General features: G+C 39.7%; 1 protein-coding gene across 1 annotated transcript in view; it reads right to left on the bottom strand.

The window, feature by feature from the left end:
- LOC145713811 (uncharacterized) overlaps window positions 1-12308 on the bottom strand; it is a 67858-nt gene that overhangs the window by 51728 nt on the left and 3822 nt on the right. The window contains exon 2 of the mRNA XM_081792624.1: window positions 9735-9813. Coding sequence (XP_081648750.1) covers window positions 9735-9813 — 79 coding nt within the window. The remainder of the gene's footprint in view (window positions 1-9734; window positions 9814-12308) is intronic.

The following is a 12308-nucleotide window of genomic DNA, read 5'->3' as shown; positions in this document are numbered from 1 at the left end:
TTTGACCATGACTTATAGTAAGACATGTTTTATATTGACCCAGCATGTGCACGTGTGTGCGCATGCACACATACCACCTCACCCTAGGTGGGATTTCCCAGAAGCAGACCCTGACATAAGGATTCGAGTGCAAGTAATTTATTGAGGATGTGCTCCCATGAGAAACTGGTAACTGGTGTGGGGGTAGAAGAGGCAGAGCAGGAAAGGAATAGAAATCAACCCACGGTAAGATTTCAGCTGAAGCCTCAGCCTCAGCCTGACCCCATGGGGAGCTCTGGAGCATAAAATATAGCACAGAGTTTGACTCACCTTGAGGCAAGGGAGCTGGGCTTTCACATTTCATTCCTAGTCAGTCACTGGTTACAGGCCACCAGAAAGATGTAACTTCCAGGTATTTCAGCCCATGGTACCTGTTGTAGCCAGACCCTAAAGGTGGCCCCCAATGATCCCTGTCTTATGGTATTCACACCTTCGTGTAGTTCCCTCCTAATCCTGTTCCATGGCCAGTCTGTGTAGCCAATAAAATACAGCAGAAGCGATGGCATGTCACTTCTGAGATTAAGATATAAAAGACTGTGGCTTCCATCCTGGATTCTCTCTTTCTTGGATCAGTGCTTCTGGAGGAAGCAAGGTCTCCTTTTATGAGCAGTCCTATGAAAAGACGCATGATACAGACTCTCATAACAAGGAACTAAGGCCTCCAGGCAACAGGCAGCCAAGAACTGAGGCTTGAGTTTGAAGGCAGAGCCTCCAGCCCCACTCAAGCATCGAGCAGGCTGACTGCAGCCCCAGCTGAAGGGCTCCACTGTGCTCCTGGGACACGCCCCAAGCCAGAAGCATCCAGCTAAGTCGCTCCTGGTTTCCTGACCCTCGGAAATGATGTAAGGTAATAAATGCTTGTCATTTCATGTCACCTGGTTTTTGAACACTTTGTTAGGTAGCAACAGATAAATAATAACAATACATTAGGCTAATGTGCCTCCAGTAGCTGAAGGGTAGTTTCCGAAGAACTATAGGGAAGATTGTTTAGAAGAGAAGCACAAAGACACGGAGGGATGGGCAGAACCAACAAAAGAGACCTGAGGGGATGTGGGCAGGACATCAATCACGTCTGCTATTACTTTAAAACAAATGTTTCATGAAACAATACTTAACCTTACTACATGCGATGCATTTTGATAATATCTATCTTATCATATTCTCACTTGCTTTATTAAATGACAGAAGTGAGCCCTTAAACTGATTTCAAAATCCACTAACAGGTTGTGAACCACAGTTGAAAAACAGTGAACTTAATCATCTTTGAGGTCTCTTTTGGATCTAAACTTTCATACCTCAGAGGCAGCATGGCGTTCTTTTAATTTCTTTTTAATGTTTATTTATTTTTGAGAGAGAGACAGAGACAGAGTGTGAGCGGTGGTGGGGCAGAGAGAGAGACAGACAGACAGACAGACAGACAGAATCTGAAGCAGGCTTCAGGCTCTGAGCTGTCAGCACAGAGCCCAGTATGGGACCCAAACTCACGAACCGTGAGATCATGAGCTGAGCTGAAGTCAGACGCTTAACTGACTGAGCCACCCAGGTGCCCCGCAGCATGGCATTCTTAAATGAAGACTAACATTTATTGAGCCCCCATTATGTCAGAACTGTTTCTTTTTTTAAGTTTATTTATTTATTAAGAGGGGGGAGGAAAGGAGAGGCAGTCTCCACACTGTCAAAGCAGAGCCCAATGCAGGACTCAATCCCATGAACCGTGAGATCATGACCTGAGCCAAAACCAAGAGTCAGATGCTTAACTGTGCCACCCAGGTGCCCTGCCAGAACCGTTCTTCACATACACTGCCTCATGGAAAGACAGTAAGGTAGGTACTATTAATATCCCCATTTTACAGATGTGAAGACTGGTAAATGGCAGAGGCCAAAAGGAAACCCAGGCAGCCTGACTCCAAAATCTACCATCAAGAGTGCAGGCTCCTATGCCAGATTGCTTGGGTTCAAATCCTAATCCAGCTGATCCCTATATGTCTCTAATTTTGATGATGATATAAGCCAATTACTACAAGCCAGCAGTCTACTGATGGGGATACTTCTAACAAAAAATGTTTAGAGCCAGGGTTTTGTATGTCAACTGAATTCAGAGGTTAACTTATCGATAATCAGCTCGATGTTCTGCTCTGCTTTAGCCATGCTGGCCCAGTCTTCACCTTAAATACAGCCACTTGTACACTGAAGTAAGATGGGGCTCTGGCCCGGGTTATGTAACATCTGCATGCCTGAATGTCTAAAGTACATATCACTATAACTAGATAGAAGGAATTTCAATGCACTCATTTTTTATGTATTGGTTCATTAAAGTGCAATCAAATATAATTCTCTAACAAATGAATCTAAGCTAAAACAGATGAATCACAATTATGTAGAAAATATTCCTACTGGAGTCAATGAATGCTAATTAATCTTTGGATTGCAGAAATAAATAGGGTCCAATAAACATTATGATATAAATGACTAAAAATGGTAAAAAAAAAAAAAAAACGGCACAGAAGCTGCATCCCTCCAACTATCACCTTTTTGGCTGAATTCTTCTAAGCCAAGTCTCCATTAATTACACTTTTATGTCACAGGAATGCAGTATTTATCATAGGTATTGAAGTCAGCATAAACGCATGATATCCTTTCAATTAAGATTATCAGTAACCAAAGATTCATGTATCTGCTGAATTATCTAGAGCTGCACACATGCAGGGGATACGTGTCAAGAGGATGTTCCGGCAGCCGCTGAGTGGTAAGGTGACTTAGAGTATTTAGGGAGAGGACAGAAACAAAAAAAAATGGTTTATATACGACTTCACATGCTACTGCATGATTGTGGACTACTGGGCAACAAGAGTGACTGCAACCTGGCTTGGAATGCTTTTAGGAGAGGTAAGACCCTGATTTCTTGTCAACTATTTTTTTGAGGAAAAAAAAGTCACTTTGAATATATTGCTAAAGAGGGAGTTACAGAAGGTATCATGACTCCACCAGGTTGAATATCAATCTAGATGTTCTGAAAAATTAACAATTTGAAATTTTTTCTAATTATAAACTTTTTTAAATGTTTATTTATTTTTACTTATTTTTTGAGAGAGAGAGAGAGCACGTGCACAAGCGCAAGTGGGGGAGGGACAGAGAGAATGGGAGACACAGAAAGTGAAGCAGGCTCCTGGCTCCGCAATGCCAGTGCAGAGCCTGACGTGGAGCTCAAACCCACAAGCCGTGAGATCATGACCTGAGATGAAGTCAGATGCTTAACCGACTGAGCCACCCAGGCACCTCATGAAATTTTTTCTAATTATAAAAAAAAGCATGCTTTCACAGAGAATTTAGCAAATGCAGAAAATGTAAAAAATAAAAGAAAAAAATCACAAAATGAAAAGATATCAGGATTATAAGATGATAATTATCACTGTGTGTGTGCCTCCAAACTGGCATCATACTATATGTAGTTTTTATAATTTCATTGTTTTCACTGAGAAACATGCTATGGGAATTTGCCTCATTAATTTGATGGCTGCACAGAATTCCATTCTATGGACACTGTAACATTTGTGAATTCAATGGACACTAAAGCATTTGTAATAGAATCCAGTCAAGCAAACACAAATCACTCTATACGTCTACAGCAGAAACAACTTAATGCTACTGACTCGCTACAAAGGTATAAAAATGCTTTAAAAAATAAGGAAAAAGGCGTGTATCTATTACATAGCTATTGCTATGTAACCGCTGCAAACTTACAGATATAAAACCAGAGTTATTTAAGAAAAAATTCTGTGGTTGACAATTTAGGCTGGGCTCAGCTAGTCAGTTTTCTGTTCTCAGTTGAGGTCCCTCATACATCCATGGTTGAGTGTGCATTGGCTTTGCTGACCTTGGCTGGGCTCCCTTAGATATTTGAGACCTCAGCTGGGACAAGAAGGCTGGCTAGACTCTGACACACATAGTTTCTCATTCGCTGGCAGGCTAGCATGGGCTTATTCCATCAGCAGTCAGGAGGCTCCAGAGAGTAAGCAGAAGCCTGTGAGTTCCCATGAGGCCTAGGCTGGGGACTATCATAATGCCATTTTCTCTGCATTCTATTGTTCAAAGTAAGAAACAAGGCCAGCCCAGATTCAAAGAGTAGAGAAACAGATTCCACTTTTTATGGGAGGAGTTTCAAAATCACATGGCAATAAGGTATGGAAACAGGGAGAGAAAGAATTCTGGCCAGACCTGCAAACAACTGATCACAGTGTGTCCTACCTAGAGACCAGAAAGCTGCTTCCACTCTTGGGCTGAAGCCCACAAGCTCACACTTAATGCTGACCTGTGAGAGGTACTATTGCTGCATCTTTAGGAGATGCTGCCATCACTGAGTAGAAACTCAGGAGTCCATAACCTTACTAATGCAATGAAAAGTGCACATAAAACATTCTCCAGGACAGATCACATGTTAGGCCACAAAACAAGTCTCAATAAATTTAAGAGGACTGAAATCACATCACACATTTTTTACAACCACAACAATATGAAACTAGAAATCAATTACAAGAAAAAACTGGAAAAAACAAAAACATGTGGAGGCTAAACAACATGTTACTAGACAACCAATGGGTCAATGAAGAAATCAAAGAGAAAATTAAAAAAATACATGGAGACAAATGAAAATGAAAACACAACAGTCCAAAATCTTCGGTATACAGCAAAAGTAGTTCTAGGAGAGAAATCATAGCAATATAAGCTTACCTCAAGAAACAAGAAAAATCTCAAACAATGTAACCTTACACTGAAAGGAACTAGAAAAAGAACAAAGACCAAAGTTAGTAGAAGGAAGACAGTAATAAAGATCAGAGTGGAAATAAATGAAATAGAGACTAAAAAAGTAAAAATAAAAAAGATCAATGAAACCAAGAGCTGATTCTCTGAAGAGATAAACAAAACTTTAATCAGATTTGTCAAGAAAAAGAAAGGACAAAAATAAATAAAATCAGAAATGAAAGAGGAGAGCTAACAACTGGTAGCACAAAAATTCAAAGGATTATAAGAAACTGCTATGAGGCACATGAAAAGATGTTCAACGTCGCTCCTTATCAGGGAAATACAAATCAAAACCACACTCAGATATCACCTCACGCCAGTCAGAGTGGCCAAAATGAAGAAATCAGGAGACTATAGATGCTGGAGAGGATGTGGAGAAACAGGAACCCTCTTGCACTGTTGGTGGGAATGCAAATTGGTGCAGCCGCTCTGGAAAGCAGTGTGGAGGTTCCTCAGAAAATTAAAAATAGACCTACCCTATGACCCAGCAATAGCACTGCTAGGAATTTATCCAAGGGATACAGGAGTACTGATGCATAGGGGCACCTGTACCCCAATGTTTATAGCGGCACTCTCAACAATAGCCAAATTATGGAAAGAGCCTAAATGTCCATCCACTGATGAATGGATAAAGAAATTGTGGTTTATATACACAATGGAATACTACGTGGCAATGAGAAAAAATGAAATATGGCCTTTTGTAGCAACATGGATGGAACTGGAGAGTGTGATGCTAAGTGAAATAAGCCATACAGAGAAAGACAGATACCATATGGTTTCACTCTTATGTGGATCCTGAGAAACATAACAGAAACCCATGGGGGAGGGGAAGGAAAAAAAAAAAAAAAAAAAAAGAGGTTAGAGTGGGAGAGAGCCAAAGCATAAGAGACTGTTAAAAACTGAGAACAAACTGAGGGTTGATGGGGGGTGGGAGGGAGGGCAGGGTGGGAGGGAGGGCAGGGTGGGTGATGGGTATTGAGGAGGGCACCTTTTGGGATGAGCACTGGGTGTTGTATGGAAACCAATTTGACAGTAAATTTCATATATTAAAAAATAAAAAAAATAAAAAAAAAAAGGTAAAAAAAAAAAAAAAAAGAAACTGCTATGAAAAAGTGTATGCCAACAAATTGGACAATCTAGAAGGAATGGATATATTCCTAGAAACACACAATCTTCTAAAATGTAATCAGCAAGAAGTAGAAAATCTGAACCGATCAATTTCTAGCAATGAAATTGAATCAGTAATCAAAAACCTCCCAACAAACAGAATTCTGGGACCAGATGGATTCACAGGTGAATTCTACCAAACATTTAAAAAAGAGGCACTACCTATTCTCCTCAAATTACTCCAAAAAATAGAAGAGGAAGGAAGCTTCCAAATATATTCTACAAGGCCATTATTACCCTGATGCCAAAACCAAAGACAATACAAAAAAGAGAAAACTATAGGCCAATATCTCTGATGAACATAGATATAAAACTTCTCCACAAAATATTAGTACACCGTATTCAACAATACATTAAAAGAATCACCACAATCAAGTGGGATTTATTCCAGGGGATGCATGGATAGTTCATCTGCAAATCAATCAATGTGAATACCACATTAACTGAAGGAAGGATAAAAATCATGTGATCATCTCAACAGATGCAGAGAATGCATTTGTCAAAATCCAACATCCATTCATGATAAACAAGTGGGTTTACCAGGTACATACCTCAACTTACTAGAGGCCATATATGAAAATCCACAGCTAGCATCACACACAATGATGAAAAAACCGAGGGCTTTTCCTCTAAAATCAGGAACAAAACAAGGATGTCCGCTCTCACCACTGCTATTTAACATAGTACTCGAATTCCTAGTCACAGCAATTAGACAAGAAAAAGAAATAAAAGCCATCCATATTGGTGAGGAGGAAGTAAAATTGCCACTATTAGCAGATGACCTAGAAAACCCTAAAGACCCCAGTAAAAAACTAGTAGAATAAATTCAGTAAAATTTTAGTATACAAAATTAATATACATAAATCTGTTGCATTTCTATACCCTAGTAATGAAGTAGCAGAAAGAGGAATTAATAAAACAATTCCCTTTACAATTTCACCAAAAAGAATAAATACCCAGGAATAAACTTAACCAAGGAGGTGAAAGACTTGTGCTCTAAAAACTATAAAACACTGGTGAAAGAAAGTGAAGTTGATGCAAACAAATGGAAAGATAAATCATGCTCAGGGACTGGAAAAATATTATTAAAATGTCTGTACTATCCAAAGCAATCTAGAGATTCAAAGCAATCCCTATTAAAATACTAATAGCATTTTTTCACAGAAATAGAATAACCTCAAAATTTGTACAGAACCACAAAAAAAAAAAAAATAGCCAAAACAATCTTGAGGAAGGAAAACAAAGCTAGAGGTATCACAATCCCAAATTTCAAGATATACTATAAGGCTATAATAAAACAATATGGTACTGGCCCAAAAATAGACACAGATCAACAGAGCAGAATACAAAACCCAGAAGTAAATCCACATCTATATGTTCAACTAATCTATGACAAAGGAGGCAAAAATATACAATGGGAAAAAGACATTCTCTTCAACCACTAGTGTTGGGAAGACTGGACAGCTACATGCTAAAGAATGAAACTGGACCACTTTCTTATACCATACACAAAAATAAACTCAAAATACATTAAAGACTTAAATGTGAGATCTGAAATAATAAAACTCATAAAAGAAAACATAGACAGTAATGTCTTTAACATTGTCCTTAGAAACATTTTTCTAGATATGTCTCCTCAGGCAAGGGAAATAAAAGCAAAAAAGGTCTATTGGGACTACACCAAAATAAAAAAAACTTTCGCACAGTGAAGGAAGCCATCAACAAAATGAAAAGGAAACTTACTGAATGGGAGAAGATATCTGCAAATGATATATCTGATAAGGAATTAATATCCAAAATACACAAAGAGCTTCTACAACTCGACACCAAAAAAACAATCCAGTTACAAAATGGGCAGAGTACCTGAATAGACATTTTTACCAAGACATCCAGATGGCCAACAGACACATGAAAAAATACTCAACATCACTAATCACAAGGGAAATGCAAATCAAAACCACAATGAACTATCACCTCATACCAGTCAAAATGGCTAGTATCAAAAAGACAAGATATAACAGGTTTGAGTGACGATGTGGAGAAAAAGGAACCCTTGAGCACTGCTCGTGGGAATGCAAGTTGGTGCAGCCATGGTGGAAAACGGAACTTCCCCCCAAAAATTAAAAACAGAATTACCATATAATTCAGTAGTTCCACTACTGAATATTTACCTGAAGAAAAAGAAAACAGTAATTCAAAAAGATATATGCACCCCTACGTTTATTGCAGCATTATTTACAACAGCCCAAATATGGAAGCAACACAAATGTCCATCTATAGATGAATGAAAGAAATAGTATGTATTCCCATTTGGTTGAGATATGAAGGGATTATTCTTAAGTCATAATTATACATTTTTGTATTGTATCCCCAAATACACAAAAGTTTTATCTGCCTTTCCCTATGTCCAATAGCCACAGGATAAAAAGGAGATCCCAACAACAATTTTTCAAAAAGCATTTCTAGGGTTTAGCCGCTATACAGTGTTTGGTTTTAATAATTTATTTTTTACTATAAATGTAATACTGCTCGTAAAAAAATCAAGTGAGCATTTTCAGTGGTGAAATTCCATTGTAATACAACTCACTGCTCAAAGATTGTCATGTATTCTCATCCTGATTTTTTTGTGTGAACATTCTACTACATTTTATTTTTATACTTAGGAGTTTATAATTCTCTCCTACAAGTTGTTTTTATAACTAAAAATTATATATTATGTATTATATTTTGATGTATTATATATATACATGTATATACAATATATATGTATATATTATGTATTATATTTTGATTAAATATATTTAATATTAGAAACCTAGCTCATAAAATTCTATAGTATAGATATGCTAAAATTTATTTTATGGTTCACCTTCCCCAGTAGAGTATACTCCCTGAGGACAAGGACCTGGTTTGGCTTGGTCACAGCTATATCCCCAGTGCTTAGAAAAGTGTCTGGCAAATGGTAGGCGCTCAAAAATTTTGTAGAATGAATGACTGAATGTCAAAACACTATTGATGAAGAGTTGTATTCGTTTTTACTATTCCAGTAATGCATTTTGCAACTCCTAATCTTCTAGTGGTATTTTATACATCTATTTATTTTTGTAGGGTAAAATCATAAAAGAAAACAAAACAAAACCGAAGAACTTCAACCTCTCTCAATTTCCTCCCAACACGTTCAGGAAGTCCCCAGTGTGAAGGGAGGTGGCACTTGAATTTATAAATCTGGTCTTCCCAGCTACCACCTTGTGCTGCCACTCTAGTCTCACCAATGTAGTCCTGTTACTAAATGGCATTGGCTTTTTCCTTCATTTTGGCTTGTGCTATTTGAGGAGGTTGTCTGAATGTCTTGTGTTTCCACCCCATGTTCTGAGATATTCAACTGCTAGTCTGTCAAAATGAGAACAGTACCCTTTGTCCCTGCTAAGTTTTCATGCAGCAGGCTATATCAGCTATAAAACTTCATGCTCCCAGTATTTTCATGAACTTTTTTTTTCTCATTTAGATTTTTTTTTTTTAAACATGTGCTTCTTCCCCAGGCTTGGGGGTAAATCCATTCAAGGAAAAAGCATGATTCATTCTACATCCTCCTCCACGTCCTAACGAGCTGTCCTCAGAACAAACCTAACCCTCTGATGCTTATGAAGGTTTCTTAAACCAAATTGGCATACTTCATATCTCTCCTCTCTTTGGGTGCATGCTTTCCTGAGTGGCTTTTGCAAACATACCTTTCGCAGGTGCCGTCTCAGTCATGCAGAAATTTCTGATACCCAGGGAGAAAGTCATCTTGGTGTTCAGGTAAGGACCCTGGAAGCACAGAGATATATTAATAAATATAGAAATTTAGATGAATGGGGGTGCCTGGGTCGCTCAGTCAGGTAAGCATCCGACTCTTGATTTCAGTTCAGGTCCCAATTTCACAACCAAGAGATCAAGCTCCATGTCGGGGTCCAGGCTGACTGTGGACCAGGTTAGGATTCTCTCTCTCTTTCACTCTGCCTCTCCCCTGTTCGTGCACACACCACGCATGCTTGCTCGCTTGCTCTCTCTCAAAATAAACATCTTAAAAAAGAAATTCAGATGAATGCACATACACTCAAATTTCATCTAAGCAAGTTTTCAAACAGTTCAAGGTTTTCTGCCTACTAAGTCCTACAACCTTAGTGTTTTAAACTTTTGGGAGGGCCTCCTATTATATATGATTATTTCAAAATTCTGAGAAAGAGAATAAATACAAAAAAGAGGAAATAAAATCCTTTATAACCTCACCGGCCAGATCTACCGGTGTGAAAATTTTATACACATTTTTAAATGTTATCTCTATGCCCAAGGTGGGGTGAACTCACAACCCCAAGGTTAAGAGTTACACGTTCTACCAACTGAGCCAGCCAGGTACACCAATTTGTACACATTTTCTTCTAATTTCTTTTCTATATGTTCTTACATAGTTGAGGTCATATTGCATATATATTTTTTGATGACTTTTTCTTATTAGAACAAAAATTTCCCTTTGTGACTAAACAAGTTCTTCATATACATACTTTGTAATAACTGTAAGCCAGTCCCTTGCCTGGATGTACCATATTTGGGGACTACACATTTTAAAAGCTGCCCTCCAAGTTTACTGAAACTAAAAGTCATATTCTGTTCCTCCTTTTCCTTCATTACTCCAATCCACTGGGTCCTAGAGGCTGTGTATTCTTTTTTTAAATTTTTTTTAACGTTTTTATTTATTTTTGAGACAGGGAGAGACAGAGCATGAACAGGGGAGGGTCAGAGAGAGGGAGACACGGAATCTGAAACAGGCTCCAAGCTCTGAGCTGTCAGCACAGAGCCCGACGCGGGGCTCGAACTCACGGACCGCGAGATCATAACCTGAGCCGAAGTCAGATGCTTCACCGACTGAGCCACCCAGGCGCCCCGAGACTGTGTATTCTTAAGCAGGTTCTTTTATCCACCCCAGGGGTTTCCATCCCAGCTAGAGCATCTGTGGAGCTTTTAAAAAATACTGATCGCCGTGGCCCCACCACAGACCGGGTCAATCAGAATGTCTGGGGGCCGGCGCCCAGGCATCTGTGAGTCTGTGAGCTCTCCGGCAGATTTTCCTGCTGCTGGAGTTGAGACACACTGCTCTGGCACCTCCTCCAGCCTCACTGCCATTTGCCGAGGTCTAGCCCACATCAAGTCCCAGGCAGGTGACTGCAGTTGCTTCCTAACTCCAGTTCCTTTCCTGAATGCTGGTCAGGTCACATCACTTCTACTGAAAACCCCTCCGATGCTCTCTACTGCCTACACAAGAGTGTAACTTGCCTGGGCAAGGCTCTCCTCCCCTGCAGCCCTACATTTCTGCATCCTTTCCTACTCTATGTCCTCTGGCGCACCTCACCACTCTTCTACGTGTTCTGCTTTGTTTTATTCCTGCTGTGCCATAGCCTGTAAGGATCTCCTTCTCCTTTCCTCAATCACCGCCATTATTTTAGTCACACTTCAAGGTCCATTTCAAACATCCCACCCTTCTTCGATCAGTCAACAATCATCTACTGAGTGACTACTGTGTGCCATCTATTTGGTCAGCACGTTCTGAGTTGCTACTTCATCTAGGTGGTGGGGATGCAACAGCGAATACAACAGACAAAAAATACCTGCCATGTGGAGCTTAGTGGGGGAGGCAGACAACAGAACAAAAATGCGAATAAGAACGTGGTAGGGAAGTGCCACATAGGGGATTAGAACATATAGGACTGGGTGGCTATTTTCATCTGAAATGGCCTTTCTGACGAGGTGACGACTATGCTTAGGTCTGAATGGCAGGAAGGAAGGGAGCAAGCATTCAGAGTTCGGGGGCAAAGCATTCTAATGATGGGACCAGCCAGCATGAAGGCTTTCAGGTGGAACCAAGTGTGATTGAAGAACACAGAGAAGGCCAGAGAGGCTGAAGCACAGGGGTAGAGGGAGAAATTAACAGGAGAGGACGTCGCGGCCAGCTCATGTGTGCTTACTAAGTCAGGGCAAAGGGCTGAAATTTGATTCTTTGTACAATGATGGAAAGCCACTGGAGGGTTTTAAGCAAGAGAGTGACATGATATGGCTTGTGTTTGAATAAGCTCACTCTGGTTGCTGTGTGAACAAAAGATTAACGGTAGCAGGGACCAGGGAGGAGCCTTGGTGGACAGTCCGGTTCTCCTTGAAGTACTGCTGAAGTTAAGGCAAATGAAACTCAAAAGCCCCCCTTACTTCAGGCAAAATATTAAAATTCTTATTATCTACTGGGGCCTGGATGGGCTGACCTCTCTCCAGCCTCC

This window comes from Panthera onca, chromosome X, assembly GCF_046562875.1.
Source record: "Panthera onca isolate mPanOnc1 chromosome X, mPanOnc1 haplotype 2, whole genome shotgun sequence".
Lineage (NCBI taxonomy): Eukaryota > Metazoa > Chordata > Mammalia > Carnivora > Felidae > Panthera > Panthera onca.
This window is presented reverse-complemented; position numbering and strand designations above follow the sequence as displayed.